The 17,394-nt window shown below is 37.6% G+C and overlaps 1 protein-coding gene across 1 annotated transcript in view; it reads left to right on the top strand.

Annotated features, from left to right (window-relative positions):
• Positions 1 to 17,394, top strand: part of MAP3K4 (mitogen-activated protein kinase kinase kinase 4) — a 65,067-nt gene that overhangs the window by 31,716 nt on the left and 15,957 nt on the right. Inside the window, exons 10-18 of the mRNA XM_066315854.1 lie at positions 624 to 890; positions 1,847 to 1,996; positions 2,948 to 3,109; positions 5,487 to 5,620; positions 7,181 to 7,259; positions 9,186 to 9,264; positions 11,403 to 11,499; positions 12,389 to 12,505; positions 16,327 to 16,427. Of these exons, the coding sequence (XP_066171951.1) occupies positions 624 to 890; positions 1,847 to 1,996; positions 2,948 to 3,109; positions 5,487 to 5,620; positions 7,181 to 7,259; positions 9,186 to 9,264; positions 11,403 to 11,499; positions 12,389 to 12,505; positions 16,327 to 16,427 (1,186 nt within the window). The remainder of the gene's footprint in view (positions 1 to 623; positions 891 to 1,846; positions 1,997 to 2,947; positions 3,110 to 5,486; positions 5,621 to 7,180; positions 7,260 to 9,185; positions 9,265 to 11,402; positions 11,500 to 12,388; positions 12,506 to 16,326; positions 16,428 to 17,394) is intronic.

Raw genomic sequence — 17,394 nt, 5'->3', positions numbered from 1 at the left:
CAGTCTATTTCTGATGCCTCAATTAGTTGAAGTATTGCTACCAATGTGACAGATATAATTGGAAGTAGTTTTTAAGTAGTAGCAGTAGTATTTTATTAAAAGAGAATACTCTAACTGGACTTAATCTAGCTTTTATGAAAGTAGAATAATAACTTTTTTTAGACAGATTTTTTGTTTACTCTTTGTCTTTTTTACTCATTGAGAAATATGTGAATTCTGAAGGAATTTTTCTTTTAATAATTCACTCTTTGTTGACTAATTTACTTTTTAAAATATGTGTATATGTATTTTATACTTGTGTATGCATAAATTTATATTATATATGTGAAACTGGACTTCTTTTGTAACAAGAATCCTTTAGATGAATATGTGGAAGGATTAACTTGAAGTACACAGAAAGAAGTCACTGAAAATTGTTATCCAGTGGATTTCAAGAGAAATAATTTATAATGCATTTTGACTTTCAATGCAAAAATAGCTGAAGGTATCGTTTTAGTATATATATTGTATAGCTTTTTAGTCCTGTTGCTTAAATGATACTACCTATTTTATCTTTTTTATTTGTCATAAAAGGCAGTGAGATTCACTCATTCACTCACTCATTCATTGTTCCTTTTTTACAGGTACAAATTCCTGGACTTGAGAGTTTACAAGTGTTTGTACCAGGTAGTATTGTGGGGGAAAAGTCTGTGATTTTGCAGCTCCTCAATGCAGCTGCTGGGAAGGATTGCTCCAAGGATTCAGATGAGCTGACATATGAGGCCTACTTGCTAATGACCAAACACAGTGACAAAGACCATGAATTAGATGACAGCTGGAGTGCCTGGGAGGGTCAGCCGGTCAAAGTAGTGCCACACGTAGAAACTGTTGATACGCTGCGCACCATGCAGGTGGGTTTGGTCTTGTTCCCCCTCTGTCATCTCCACGCTTCTATAAATGCTTAGTCTATCAGATTAACTGGAGTGGTTCAAGTGAAGGATGTGTCCTTTTATAGGTAGTAAAAAGTTAAATTCAGGAATAAGCTTGATTTGTAGTTGTGTTACATGCAAATATTAAATGGATTTTAGTATTTCCTGGCAGATCAATCTCTAGAAATGTGCCTTTTTCAGAATTGTACTTGTATAATAGAGATAGTTTTAGTATCTAGTTGAGTGTTCAGAAGAGCGGATAAAACTTAAAAACTGAACATTTTATTAAGAAGTCATCAGTCTCCAAGAACATGTGATGGTTGTGTGCTTTCCACACATTTGGGTGTGAAACCAGTTACTCTTGATCTTGGATGAGTTGTGACATTTAATGTAAAATTTCTGTGGAAGTTACTGGATGTTCAACAGTTCTGCAGGAAGAAATGTTTCTAGTCATACTTTCCTTCTTCCCAAGCCAACAGGGTTTCCCTGCCAACAGTTAAGTTGCATTCTGACAGCTGAGCCAGCTCCCCGCCCCTTTTTGTTCTTATATCCTTAATGTTAAGCTATATGAATTTTCCTTTCAGTATGTCATGCAGTTCCATGGATCTCTACCTTAAATTGGCTGTACTATCCATGAAGAGAGTGGTTTTCCATTTGGCATTCAGAGGGTTCTGGCAATTACAGGCAGTTGAAAAAGGTCACTCCTCCACATACTGCTGCTTTTAATGTGCAAACATGTTGTTTCTTGTTTGCCTGTTGTTCCAGTTGAGCAATAAAAAGACAGCATTAACTTTTCTGTGTGAATTTAGATTTTCATGAGTAGTGACAAGAGGCCTTTCATGCATTAGAATTAAAAAAATGACTGGAATCTAGTAATATTGTATATATATTTTAGAGAGGATTTTTTTTATAAGAAGTACTGGTGTCTTGTATTCCAGGTTGATAACCTCCTCCTTGTAGTCATTCAGTCTGCCCACCTTGTGAGTCAGAGAAAAGCTTTCCAGCACTCTATTGAAGGGCTCATATCTCTGCACCAGGAACAGACGTCCAGCCAACCAATCATTGCCAAAGCTCTACAGCAGCTAAAGGTAAGTAGGCTTGCAGATTATTTGTCAAAACTGATGAGGCTTTGCTCACTGATTAAGTGAAAAAGTGGAAGAAGATTTGATTGCAAAGCTAATGGCATATTCTGCAATTTTAAGTTATTTGGTAGTCCTCTATGGACTTCACTTTCAGTACAATTTTCACTCTGCTTTTGCGATTGACTTGTGAATGCATTTTTGAGCTATATTGGTGTAATCATTTCTGCATTGGGTAATTGGGAAACAAGTCCATAATGCAAATGAAATACCATAGCAACAGAGTGAATACCTCTTTGGGTGGCAGCAATATTGAATTGAAAGAAAGTGTATGATTTTCTAAAACCAAATTCTGTCAAAATTAATGATCTGCAACAAACAACTTTTCTTCCTGTATTTGAAAATGCATAAGTGGGTAGTCTCTCTGTTTATTTTCTCTTGGATTTGGTGTGGGTTTTAAAATCTTTGTTTTGTGTGTGTGGTGTGAGCTTTTTGTTTTTGTTTGTTTTGCTTTTGCGTTGAGTTTGTTTGTTTGTTGGGCTTTAAGTGGCAATTTCAAGTCCCTGTATTCAATTCAGGCTGTGTCCATGTACCAAGGTGAAAATAGAATCAAAGGCTTTGTCACACTATAGATAATAGAACTTGTTTTCTCCTTTCTTGTCTGTCTGGTTTTGGTTGGTTGTTTTTGTTGGTTCCTCACTCACCCTTTTGCTGTCTTTGTTTTTAAGGTTAATCACATGCAGGCAAACTTTATTATAATACTTGAGTTAATTACAAGACTTGCTTCATGCAACTACTGGAAAATGTTTGTTTTTCCAAGACTGAATGAATTTTTGTGGCATTATGGTACCTTTTCATTTAAAATAATGTAATTGTTCGCATCATGTTTGCCTTATATTCTACAGTTGACAAGACTAAGTAATATTTTGATGCCCTCCATCATTTTTTGTTGTTTCTTAGAATGATGCATTACAGCTATGCAATAAGATAAGCAGTGCCATTGATAGAGTTGATCACATGTTCACATCCGAGTTTGATGCTGAAGTTGATGAATCTGAATCTGCCACTTTGCAGCAATACTATCGGGAAGCCATGATTCAGGGTTACAATTTTGGGTTTGAGGTAAGGAAACGAAAACCAATTGAAATTTCCGGTTTTGTATTGGTGCAATTAAGGTAACTAATAATTGTGGAAATATAAAGAATTTATGGAACTATTGAATTATTTAGGTTGGAAAAGACCTTTAGAATAATCAATTCCAAATATTAACTCACCACTACCAGGTCCACCACTGAACCACGTCTACATCTACACGTCTTTTAAATAGACCCCTCCAGGGTGGGGACTCAGCCACTTCTTGTGGCCTGTTCTAATGCCTGACCCCTCTTCCTGTGAAGAAATTGTTCCTAATATACAATCTAAACCTCCCCTGGCTTAATTTAAGGCTGTTTTCTCTTGTCTGAACCCTTTTTACTTGGGAGAAGAGACTGACACCCACCTCTGTATAATCTCCTTTCAGGTAGTTGTAGAAAACAGTAAGGTTGCACCTGAACCTCCTTTTCTCCAGGCTAAACAGCCCCAGCTCCCTGAGCTGCTCCTCACAAGACTTATGCTCCAGCTTTGTTGCCCTTCCCTGGACTTGCTCCAGCACCTCAATGTCTTTCTGTGTTGGGCCCCTCACTACAGGAATTTGAGGGGTAACCTCAGCAGTGCCCATTATCATTACTGCCCCAGTCCTGCTGGCCACACCATTGCTGATAGAAGCCAGAATGCCATTGGCCTTCTTGGCCCCCAGGGCACACTCTGGATCATGTCCTGCCAGCTGTCAGCCAGCAACCTCAAGTCGTTTTACCCCAGGCAACTTTCCAGCCACTTCACCCCCAGCTTGTAGTGCTGCGTGGGATTGTTGTGACCTGGCATTTGACTGCGTTGAACCTCACACCATTGGCTTTGCTCCAACAATCCAGCCTGTCCAGATCCCTCTGCAGAGCCTTCCTGCTCTCCAGCAGATCAACACTCCTACTCAACTTAGTGTTGTCTGTGAATTGACTGAGGGTGCCCTGGTCCAGGTCATTGATAAAGACACAAAACAAAACTGGCCCCGAAATTGAGTCCCCTATAGTGACTGGCTGCCAACAGGGTGCAGCATCACTCACCACCACTCCCTAGGCCTGGCCATCCTGCCAGTTTGCTTACGCAGCAAACAGTGAACCTCTGTCCAGACCCATGGGCAGCCAGCTTCTGCAGAAGAATGCTGTGGAAAACCATGTCAAAAGCTTTACTAAAATATAGGTAGATGACATCGACAACATTTCCCTGATCCCTAAGTGGCTCACCTTCACATAGAATGAGATCAGGTCAGTCAAGTAGGACCTGCTTTTCACAAACCCATGTTGGCTGGGCCTAATCTCCTGGTTGTTCTAGATGGTCCATAACCCTCAGACTGACAGGTCTGTTGTTTTCTGGATCCTCCTTGCAGTCCTTCATGTAAATGGGCCTCACATTTGATAATTTCTAATGAACTGTGACTTCCTAGTTTTTACAGAATGTAATAAAAAAATGTGTTTCCTCGGAAATTTTACTTGAGAATAATTGAAAAGCAACAGATGAATCTGATAAATTAGTAATGCCTGGAAATCTAAAAGGCTTTTGATAACTTGATGATTTCAGGTATAGTCTTGTAAGCTCTGCTGCTTGGCAGCATTTTAGATGATATTAGAATCTTAAGGTTGGAAAAGACCTCCAAGATCAACCTTCAACTGAGTGCCACCATGCTCACAAAGGGTCTTATTTAATAATTTTTTTAATACTTCCAAGGATGGTGACTCCACAGGCCTGTGGTTTAACTTACCTTCTGAATTTTTCAGCCTAGAATAGCATAATACTGTAACTTGAGACATTCCTTCAGAGTTTATGGTGGTTCTTTGATGCAGTGCAAGCTCTTGAGTGCTTGCCTTAGAGTGCAGGCATTCAAAATGTTATGTTCAGATGCTTTAACTCTTTTGCTATATGCTTCCTCTGGGCTTTGTAAATATTTTTAAAAATTGCATCAAATCCTATTGTACTTATAGAATAGTCTTATAAGAAATAGCTGGTGTTTGTTTGATTTTTTTAAATGCACATAGATAACTTTTTTATCCCTAATGTTACTGCAGTATAACTAAAACACTACTTTGCAGTTCACCCTCTGGTTACAGAACTAAGCGCTTATGTAGGATGTTTCTTCAATGATTAGTGCACTGTTAAACACCAGCACATGCCTGATACACAAAGAAAAATGCAGTGTGGCTCAGTACTGCCTTTCACTGTGGCGTATTTTGTATCATACTTTTCTTGATTAATTTTTTGCCTATAAATAGGCAACTGCTTTCATAAAATAATTTTGTCTGAGAATAGGATGTGACTGTTACCATACTGTAGAGTTTGTTAGCTTGCAAATACTCCAGTGGATATTGTTCTTCTTATTAATATGTGAAAAGTAATCTTTAGTTTCTTACAGTATCATAAAGAAGTTGTTCGTCTGATGTCTGGAGAATTCAGGCAGAAAATTGGAGACAAATATATCAACTTTGCCCGAAAATGGATGAATTATGTGCTAACAAAATGTGAGAGTGGCCGAGGCACTCGACCCAGGTAACAGCCAACTTGTTACTGCCATGGTAGTTTTTGGTAGAGCTGAAGGGTTGGACTTAAAATATTGGAGTAAGTGAAGTGACATCTGGATGGGGGTCCAGTCACTAGGGTGTTCCTCAGGGCTCCGTATTAGAGCTAATTTTTTTCGATATTTTTATCAGTGACCTGGATACAGGAGTTGTATACATACTAAATAAGTTTGCCATACTAGATCAGGAGGAAACTCTGATTCCCTCAAGGGCACAGAGACTGTACAGAGAAAGCTTGATAGATTTTGAGGGCAGGACAATAACCAACCGTATGAATTTTAACAAGGCCAAGTGCCAGATTTTGCACCTGGGGTGCTGTACCTCTGGGTATGCATGTAGATCAGAGCCAAGGGAGTGCAGCCCTTCAGAAAGGGACCTCGAGGTTCTTGTTGTTTGCAAGCTTTGAGTCAGTGATGTGCCCAGGTGGTAAAAAGGGCTAGCTATATCCTAGGGTGCCTTAGGCACAATGGGTCTGACCAGCTGGAAGGAGTGATTGTACCACTGTGTTAGCATTGATGCAGCCACACCTTGAGTACTCTGTGAAATTTTGGGCTCCACAATCTAAGAAGGACATAAAAATATTGCAGCAGGAATAAAGAAGGGCAGTGAAGATGGTGAAAGGACTTATGGACAAGATGTAATGAGGAGTAATTAAGGATACTAGGTTTGCTCAGCTTAGGGAAGAAGATGATGAGTTGCTATCTGGAACTTCATGTCTTATGTCTGGTGACTGGACAAGAGGAAACGGCTTAAAGCTGCATTCGGGGAGGTTCAGATTGGGTATTAGGAAAAAAGTTCTTCACTGAGAGGTGGTCAAGCAGTGGAAAAAGTTCCCCAGGAAAATGGTCATGGCTCTGGGCCTGCTGGTGTTCAAGAACCATTTGGACCGTGCTCTTAACTTCTGTGTTACCCTTTATGGAGTCAGAAGTTCAATTCTGATGATCCTCATGCGTCTCTTCCAACTCAGGATATCCTGTGATTCTATTTGTGTTTTGTAGGTTGCAGCTGCTAGTTCAAGTAGGTCAAAGCAGAGGGAGTAGGGGATAGCACGTGGCTGAGGATACAACTCACTCCAGCCAAGTTACTTACTTTACCAATCTAGGCCATGAAACCATTGATGCCCAGTCATTACTAATCAGATAGTCGTAAAAACTTTGGTATGCTTTCAGTCTTGTTTCAGAAAGGAGACTTCAGGCAGGGATCACAGTGGTTGGGCTTGCTGCTCTGAAACAAATTATTATTGAGTTAATGCTACTGTTTGGAAGGTAGCGTGTATATGGGTGTAGATACATAGTATGGCCTGTTCACCTTATTTGGCAGAGTTCTTGCTAAAATCAGTCTTTGTCTGAGTATAACTGGATAAAAGGTAACACTTTTATATATTAGTCTGTTTTAATGAGGATTTTATCATATTTTACAGAGGAAGAGGAAAAATAATTAACTATTATTTACTGTTACTGGATGTGGTTGAAACTCTTAATAATAGCTTTAGCCAAAGACCATTTCATTTTCTGTCTTTTCTTTTACATAGATGGGCAACTCAAGGTTTTGATTTTCTTCAAGCCATTGAGCCAGCATTTATTTCAGCTCTCCCAGAAGATGACTTCTTGGTATGGATAAGTTTTTCTGCTGATGTTTATTTGTAAATGCTTGTGAAGCTGTTAGTATATGTTTTGCTGGGATACTTTTTATAAAACAATATCTGAACACAGATGCAGTTCTGAAGCAATTGCTGTGGTATATCACTGTTGATTGATACTGCTATCTCTATCTCTTTAATCCAATCTTTATCTTGGATTCTGAAAAGGGTAGATTTGTCACCACTGCCAGTAATGGTTCCAGTTTGCTGACAAGTTACTGGTACTGTCTTGGGAGGCCACCTCCCTTTGTGTCTTGGAAAGCTGACAGCAGCTTTCTACAGAGATTTATAGTTGTCATAATGAATTTATAAATGTAAGCTTCTGAGGCTTAATAATGCCCAAAGTTCATCTATAGATGTGAATACAAAATCACTGTCATTTAAAGATTTTTTTTTCCAAATTGTGCCAACATGAAACAGACTTTAAAGCATCTTCCTTTTGTTTTTATTATGAAAAAAACAGTAGACTAAAGCTGCCTTTTTTGTCTGCTCTGCTTTCCTCCTTTTCCTGTTCTGAGAATTATTTTCTCTGATCTTGGTACAATACTACACAGAAGTGAAAGCACTTGTTGCCACAAAATAGCAGAATGTGAGTGTCAGCACCTCTTGTTTTTTACTAATTTCAAGATTTGTTATGAAATGCCAACGACATTAATCTTGCATAATACAGAAAATATATGGTTCAGTCTTTTTTTCACATGTATTTTTATCAGGAGCTCTGCAGCAAATTATTTGTTAGTTCTGCATTTGTGTTGCTGGGGAAGGGTTGTCTGCCTTAATGGCAGAGTTAATCTGGTATTTGGAATACAATGATACTTTAGCTTTAGGAAGTAGTCCCTCAAATTCTTCTGCTTTGACACAGTTTCTGAAACACACTTTGAACAACTAAGGGGGAAAGAAAGGGAGGAGCCCAAAACCTTAGCTGCATTTTTGAACTTTCTTCTTTCTTAAATTGGATTTCAGTTTTGGAGATCATCACTTGAAGCCACTTTGATTAATCTGTGTGGCATAGGTCACAATATTTTACCTGGAAAAGGCAGTGCCAATCTTGATCTCTTAGATACTGTACATATTAAATACTGAAGGTATTTTTTCATGTAATGGAAGAACGATGGTCTAGATTTAGAGCTCTACATTTCAAGATGAAATTCTAGCTCAGTCTGTGTTGGTAAAATAGGCCAGTCTCACGCTCATTGCTTCTTTAGTTTTGTAATTCTGTTTTTTCTTAGTCCTTGAAGTTCCTGGTCTTCACTAAGTTTTTTAATTTCTGGAAGAAATTTTGGCTACACTGAGTGACTAGCATATAGAAGTGACCTTCATAGCAGTTCTACCAGAGAACATAATTTTACTACTTTGTGAAGATACATTCTATCCCTTGGGTTCTGACAAGTAAATTGAACCAGAGGAAAATTTAATAACTTGTCCAGGATTGCTTACCTATTTCATAGTACACCTAATAATTTGGCTCAGATTGCCTGAGGCCCAGTTCAGTGAATTTTGACTTTTCAAGTCCCTTTCATGAAAGTTGATAGCTTCATGGGTAAATAAGGAAAGTGCATTTCTTTTTGTATGCAGGGCTTCATATTTTCTGTTTTAGAGATTTTCATTTTGAGATTCATACCATCATATTCTCACTCAATTTTTTTAAGGTTTCTTCTTGGAATGTGGAGGGGGAGAGCTGAGAAGGTTGTTACAGCTTTTTCCAGGAAATGTGATTTTAAATATGTTAACAATGAACATTAAGTTCCAACACCTTTATATTTTGAAATGTCCTTTATGATATGTCACTGTTTGGTTCTTACAATTATGAAATTTTGAGAAGGACAAAAGGCAAGATAAAAGTAAGACCAACCTTCTTGTAACAAAACATCACAACTTTTTATGTTTGTCTTTCTAGAGTTTACAGGCTCTGATGAATGAGTGCATTGGCCATGTTATTGGAAAACCTCACAGTCCTGTTACAGGTTTGTACCTTGGTAAGGCAGAAGTTACTGGTGTTGGTTCTGGAGCTTTGCTGCTGCTGTTACAGAATTTTGATTGTAAAGTGCTTTTAAAATGCCAGAAATATCAATAGAAGTATTTTCAATCTATTTGTGATTGTTGATGTGAAACCATTATTGGTAAAGTATAAATATGTGGTAGTTTTACACAAGAAATTTCAAAGCTTTACAGATTCTTTCCTCTTATTTTGTCGTTCCTGTGAACTCCTGCAAATTTCATAGGAAAGGGCTGTGTTGTTTCAAGACTGAGTAAAGAAGGGATTTTAACTTTAAGAAGGCAGCTACAGCTCCCTCTCCCAAACTTTCATTGTGGCACTGCATTTATTTACATTTTGGCACCACAGATATTTTTGCTTCTAATGGACTTTATATTATCGATTATACACAAGTTTATACATGGCTGTGCAAAACAGTTCTTTGATATAAAATATGGTATAATGTAAAATACATCTTTATAGATTTAAATGTTGTTAGAGTGATATCAACATATTTGATGATGCATCTTGAGAAAAGAATGTCTTGTCTGCTGTGTGCCTTTTACTCATTTCTTTCTCAGCACTGTTTCTGTCTTCATCCTCTCAGCTCCAATGACTCGTTTACTTTTCAAAATAGTTTGTCATCTTTTTTATCTTTCTCCTGGTCATGTCCTGGGCAGGCTTGATGATAGACGACATTAGGGGAGGGTCATCTGCCTCCAGCAGAGGAGGTTTTCCAGTTTTTCAGGAAAGTTTGGTTTGATAGGATTTTGATGAGAAAGCCTTATAGCTGACAAACCTTTTGCAATGAAAGTCAGTCAAAAGAAGCAGTCTAAAACCAAATTTAGCCAAATTCTGTGCAGTGATGTAAAACCTGTACATTAGCTTTCAGTACTGTTGTTGAGAGGGAGGCCTGTTTTAGGTGAGTTACCAGCATGATGATGCCAAATCACTGAAACTCTTACAAATGCTATTGCAGACACTGCAGATCACACAAACTAAATTGCTCGACAGCTTTTGTCTCTGAGACGTGGGGAGGGAGCGACACAGGTGAATGGTGCAGAGTTGAACAGCAGCCTGAAACTTTAATACATGTGAAATTTAACATAAACCATATCTTGGCTGCAGATATTGCATGTACCCATTCCTATCTCCTGATCAAAAGGAAAACAAGACTTCCTAATTACATGACTTAACCCCACTGTGGTCTTTATCCCTTTTCCCAAAGCTGAGGATCCAGCTGTGTTCATGCTACTGCCTCTAGACACATCCTGTCTTTTTGCTTTGTGAACAGCTGGTGTGTACCTGGGTGGGTTAGAATCTGCCTTCTGGGTCTCCTGCTAGCTTACTTGCCACTTACAGCAGGACAACCAACACCTGGCCCTGCCATCTTTTGCTTGTTCTAGTAGAGCAAACAAGGCAGAAACTTAGCTCCCTGAGAGGAACCTAGGCTTGCAGAAAGTACTGGCTCATGGTTTGGTGGGCAAACAGCTGTCTTGAGATGTGACAGCCACATTATTTTTCTTACTATGGAAGGAGGAGTTGAGGGTAGTAGATGGTGCAGACTGCTCTTGGAGGCATTGAAGTAGTTAGGCATAAAAACAGTGACCACTCATTTAGGTTTTGTCCTATCCATTTGTACCACTTCCTTGGGGCAGACTGTCATGGGGGGCATTAGTTTGGGGAAAACTGTCTTATGTGGATTTTTTCCACAGCTTAATTTACTTTCCGTTATTGTCTGAAAAAGCTTAAGTTTTATGGAAAGGAACATAATATTACTCTTTGGTTTGCTAATTATTATTTGGTTAATATTTATTTTGCAATAAAATTAATCTGTGAAGTAGAAATAATGAAGTTCTTTATTAAGTATGTATACATTTTCTAATTGCTAGTTTTTAACTACCTGTAGAATTTTCATGATTTATGGATGAGTTAAGTAATATAAAAATATGAAAAGTATTAATGCATACAATTGATTTATTTAAAGTTGGAATGTCTTTTTCTTAAAGGATAAGAAAATATGTGCCAGTTCACACTTAACTCTGTAAATAGGAATTTGTTTTAATTTTGTGTCTTGAAAAGGCCCTGAGGAGAGTTTTTCTGACATCTGAATAAATTGTGATCTGTTTTTGTTTGCAGCTGTTCATCGAAACAGTCCCCGTCCTGTAAAAGTGCCTCGGTGTCATAGCGATCCACCAAATCCTCATCTCATCATCCCCACGCCTGAAGGCTTCAGGTATTGAGCCTTAGTACAGCATTTTAATCTGTTTTATCCTCTCTTGGCTATGCTGAATGTCAGTAAGTGGAGCACCTTTTCTTTCCTTTAAGGGCAAAGGAGATAGAAAAAAATAGTATGTAAGTGATCTAAATTTTATTGATGTGTTTTTAAGGACAATAAAAGTTTCTTTTTCTTGCTGCTTTCCCACCTCCCTTTTTGTTGGTGCATGTGTTCTCGACCTTGAAGTCATTCTTATCTCCTTATCTTTCCTGAAAGCAGAGTTTCAATGTAAAAATGTAATTCATTGAAAACTGCTCATTAACAAGACTTATTTCCTTCCACGCTTCAAATGCCTGCCTAAGTTCCTGTGGCAGTGCTTTCTGTAATTTACATACATGGAATTTAAAAATGTAGCATTCTGAAATATGGTGGCATTTCTGCATCATTATCATCCTGCTGTGAATAAGCTTAAAACAGTGGATCTTTTCTCCGGCCTTTGGAAGAGTTGACATGAGAATTATTGCAAAAATAGTTAAAAAAATTGAAATAAACATTGCCATGCATAATTTTACACAGAGGGCCCTATTTTTCAAGAACTTGATGTCAGTGAGAAAGTCTACAGATGACTTTTTTCCAGAAGCCACTTAGCTTTGGCAGAAACTAGTAGTATTCTAAAGATTTGAAGATTTTTATTTTGAGGATTATTGTTATTGTATAACATTGGCAGCCACAAAGCTTCTGAGACCCAGAGTTATTCCACATAAATATCTTTCTACAGTTGAGCAACTTCTAAAATCAGACATCATTATACCCACTTCAGTATTTTGTTTCTAAAACAAGCTTTCAACTCCATCCATTTTTAATTTTTTTTTGAACTGTTTTCCTGAAGTTTTTCTCCTTGCCACAGCACGCGGAGTGTCCCTTGCGATGCGCGGAGCCACGGCAGTGTTGCTGTGAGCCGCCCCGCTCCTGTGGGGAGCGACTCAGCCCAGCCCAAACCTGTCAGCAGTGCCAATGAGACCAGGTAGCTGCGCTCCGTGACGTAGCACTCATCCTCCCTACATCACCCACATAACTGTTCCCACATACATCCTAATTGATCGCCTGCACCACGTCTTCCCTCCCATCGTGTCTTCCACTGGCTCCTTCATTCATGTTCGACTTGAGCAAAATCACGTGTCGTAGAAATTGCTGATGAGACCACTTTCAGATTCAAAATGCCTGAACAGTGCAGTAGTTAAAGCATGAAGTTCTGATGTAGATTACAGATTTGCTCAGGAAAATGTCCATGCAATGAACATACGCCAGTCAGCTCATTGGTATAACTTTAGAAAGTAATTAGTACTGAAAACTAACACTTAGAATCATAGAATCACTTCCACTAAGGTAACTGCAAGATACAACGAAGCGCAAGAATTTTCTTTTTTTTTTTTTTCATGTTAGCTAATAGTTTTGGTATTGTTATTGTCTGTCATAAATATTTAGAAATACTGTATAGTGGCGAATGCAAAATTAAACACATGAAGATTTTTTAAAATATTTTCTTGCTACATCTTTGGCTTCTTAGAGTGGTGCTGAATAAACTTAATATGAAAGAAACTACTCTTATATCAGGATATGTAACAGAAACCGCTTCTGTGTCATCATAAGTGACTTTTTTTTACAGACCTATGTTAGTATCTTTCTTGGTTTTTTGACCATTGATTTGGCTGTTCTAATTTCAGACTGTTGATATATTTTCTTCCCCTATTACAGTCAGACCACTGACATATCACCCAACTGTATTTTATCTTTTTTTACCCCTGCATCCCTGACTGTGAAAAGCCTGCTCTTAACACCTAGTGTTACCTTATGGTTTAAAAATAGTTTTTTTGGATTCTTATTTCTACTTCAGAGTACTGAAAGTTCTTTGGGATAGAAATTCATATGAATAGATACACATATCTGACTACATCACACAGCTGATAGAGAAAAAAAGAGGTGGTGGCAGAACAATAGATTGACGGTGACCAAAGCAAACTTGAATGTAACTTGTTTATGAATTGTTTTGTAGTAAGTAATTTTCAATTGTGGGCCAGCAGACCATTGTGGTTTGATTTGTTATCAGATGCATATCAATAATGCATATCAAAAGCATGCATTAAGCTGTTAAGAGGGAAGTAAATTGCCACTTTTTATATGCAATCTTTTCTACAAGTCTTTTTCCATTTATTTTTATTGTGGGATGTGACTTGCACATTTTACAGTAGCCCCCGGATGTGTGGCTTATGAATTTAGGCCCTTTTTTGGTTGAAAATACATATTGAAATTTTTTGTCATTCAAACATAGACATTATTTATTCTTCATGCCTCTGTTTTAAGCTCCCTCATGAAAAAGACAGAGTAGGCAGTAGTCTTCAGCGTTTGAATAGCCCTTTCAAGTAAGTAACATTCTAGAGAATTTTCATTGAGAGGTTCTGGCAGTTTTATAAGCTGACAGTGGAATGGATGATTGGGGTTTTTCAAAGACTTGTATTTTTCCTAGAGTTCTCAGCTTTTTTTCTGAAACCATTTTTCTGATGGTTGTTCATAAAATATCCCATTATCTTTTTTTTTTTTTTTTTTTTTTTTTTTTTTTTTAATGCACTGTCTGGATTTTTAAGTAGCATTTAATACCCTGTATGAGCTAGGAATAATTTGAAGAAAAAATTTGTGAAAGCAGAGACAGAGTTCTGAAGGCTGCTGGATTAATTTTAGGGGTTGTGTTTATTGAGGAAGGCAAAATACTACAATGTGACATATTTCTACAATTTTTTTTGTTTTGTTTTAGTATAGTTAAAAGAAAGTTGCAAACTTTGTTGCATTGCAGTCTTAATTATGAATTTTGTTCATTTGTGCTCCAAAAGAGAAATGGAATCTTTTGGATCAATGAAGTGGTTTGGCAAAATGTGGAGACAAGTGCCAGAATAGCACAACGCAGAAACTTTGTCTGCTTTCCAGAAACACTTTAGACATTTAAGACATGATTATAAGCATTAAATATCTATGAAAAGTTGAATGTAGGAACTTGGTAAATCAATTGAACTAGGCAGTGCATAGTACACAAATGCCACCATAGTTCTAGTGAAGTTTTTCTTAACAACAATAAAAAAAAAACCCAAAAAAACCCCACAAAAAACCACAAACAAACAAACCCCCCCCAAAAAAAAAACCAACCAAAAAAACAACCCAACAATATAGTATAACTAGAAATAAAAATCCAAAGTACAAATACCTGTTTTTTTACATTGAGCTTTCTGATATTTATACATTTATGTTAGGTTTATGTTTATAACTTTTATAGTTGGTCAGTTTTTGAGCTAACTGCAGTTATTCATAATTTTGTTATTTATCCAATTTATCAAAAAATTATCAAGCATTTTTTCCCTTTAATGTAATTTTTGCCTAATAATATACAGACTTTCTGGATCATTAAAAGGTTTGGGTGCCTGAGGAGTTTAGGTGACTGCATTCAAAGCTGTGGTGCTTAGGCTTGTTCAGCTGCTGCCTCCTTTTAGAAATGGTGTAGCTTTGCTTGTTTTTAAGCATTTTGTGCAGCAGGAATTGTTGCTCTGTATATGCTGAGAACCACCTTAGCATTCTTGCTCATTAAAACCTCAACTTCCTGAAGAATAATGAGGATTTTCACTAATTTAGTTTCAGTTCCTGCTCAAACTTATAAAAATGTGGCTGGGCAGTAGCAGGAAGTGCAAAGCAAACATCGTATGGAGAACATTTGTATGGGTGTAGGTTGTCTGTGGTTTTGGCATCTGTCCTCAAGTTCTCAAGGTTGTGGTGGTGGGTTTGTTTTGTTTAACTATTTTTAGGTAACACTCAGATACAATTTGGAAACAACTATAGGACTGGTAGTCCTCTCATGGGTGTGTGTGCACCTTGTCATGCAAGGTGTCTTTCATCTTTTTGTAGTTGTTAGCTTTTCAGTGAAGGATTGTTGCCCACTTTTCAGTAACATTTAGCTCATACCTCTAAAGCATTATGTTTAAGGAGACATGAGTCACAATTCTTCCCCATCAAACTTTAAAAATGGAAGGGGAGCCTTTTCCAGATGGGTAGAAAGAACTTCAGCAAGGAATTTACAGCTCTAAACGAGTGGACTAATTGTTATCTAGGGCTGGAGGAAGATGCCTGAAGACTAAGAATTTAAGTCTTGTTCTTCTGGATGTTGTTTTCTTTTCTGTTCAGCCTTCTTGTTCATCTGGCTCTTACTCTGAGGCATCTGATTCCACTCTGTGCTGTCTGGAAGAATTGGGGCCTCTAAGGGATCAGGCTGCTGTCATTTAACAGCATCCTTCCTGTCAACCAGCTTGTTTCTTTCCACTGGTTCTGACTTAATGACTACGGACTGTGATTGTATTTGCAGTGCACTAGGCACATAGGAATTCAGTTACTGCCTTTCATCTGATGATATGACTCACATTATCACCCAGCTGAATCACTTCTGATTGCAGATCCAACCCTGGCACAAGCTGCGTCCTGGAGCAGCTCTCCTAGTAGTAGGTTACAAGTCATGAAATGGATTCTGTTGCTACGGGCAAGGAACAGTTTAAAGTATTTTATACATTGGAAGCTTAGGGCTTTTTCATAGAGCAGCGTAACTAAAATAATCTAAAAAGTCTTCATTTGATGGAAAAAAACATAGAGGGGGTTTTCCGTTTACCTTTTGGCATCAGTTTTTCTTTAATGTTGCTTTTATGGTTCATATCTTAGGCTTCAGAGGTTCTGTCTCTTAGAAACTGCAGTTAAATTAGCGTTGCACTAAATAAATACTAATGACAAGTTAATTAGTATGATGGCTTTTTTTAACAGGGGTTCCAGTGTCCCTGAAAATGATCGACTTGCTTCAATAGCAGCTGAGTTGCAGTTCAGATCCCTTAGTCGTCACTCCAGTCCCACTGAAGAGCGAGAAGGTGATTGTCACAGTAACAAATTGTGACCTGGATGTGCAGATGCTTTATGTCATTAACATATTTCTCTCTGTTCCCAGTTCTTACCCTTTTCAAATACTTTTTTCACCTCATTGTGTACGAAATTCTTAGTTTTTTAACTTGTGGGCTACCATGGTCAGAGGAAGTCCCTTTGTTCTCACATAGATTCAGTATTCTCTTGCAATTAGTATTGTTTCTGAATTGTATCTGAAGGGATTTTCTGGTGCTTTAATAAGTTCCAATGTTCAAAATAAAATTACTAATATGATTTCTGAGTTATATATCCCATTTGATAGTAAATTTCAAAACTCTCTTAATAAGATATGAACTGGATCCATCAGGACAGTGAGGTGTTTTCTGTCCAGTTCTTTATCCCTACAGTATTTGTATTACAAATATTTGCTGTTGTTTGAATCCTGGAAGAAGGGACAGGATGTGTGACTTGATGTTCTGATCAGGGCTTCTCCTTCAAGTTTCCCCAGCCCCTGTTTATGTGGTATTTATTGCAACAAATACCTTGAAAGATTGATGGTACCATTTAAAAGGAAGTACAAAATCTGAGGCAAAATAGAGTTGATATTGTGGTCATCCACACTGGATTTCATAGAGAGAAGTGCCTTAAAAATTTATAATAAAAGGTGTGGGAGATTTTTTAAATCTTTGTTAATTTTTAAGCAAATGTTGAAAATATTGTCTGCCTTGTGCTTATTCAGTTATTTTTGTATCTATATGAAAAGGAAGGTGGCTTGGGTTGGAATGAATACAAACCTTATTCTAAGGAACCTTAGAAAATCGTTTTCCTACAGATATCAAACGCATATTTGGTTTTGACTGTCCTGGCTTGAAGTGCTTCCCTAAGTTTTGGAAGGAGATCTCTGTTTCTCTATAAATGAAATTCTATTTTACAATTTGTTTTCTAAAGAGAAGTCGATTTTGATTTCAAGAGCAT

This window comes from Sylvia atricapilla, chromosome 3 (assembly GCF_009819655.1).
Source record: "Sylvia atricapilla isolate bSylAtr1 chromosome 3, bSylAtr1.pri, whole genome shotgun sequence".
NCBI classification, from domain to species: domain Eukaryota; kingdom Metazoa; phylum Chordata; class Aves; order Passeriformes; family Sylviidae; genus Sylvia; species Sylvia atricapilla.
The sequence above is the reverse complement of the archived record's forward strand: the minus strand, read 5'-3'. Positions and strand labels throughout refer to the sequence as shown.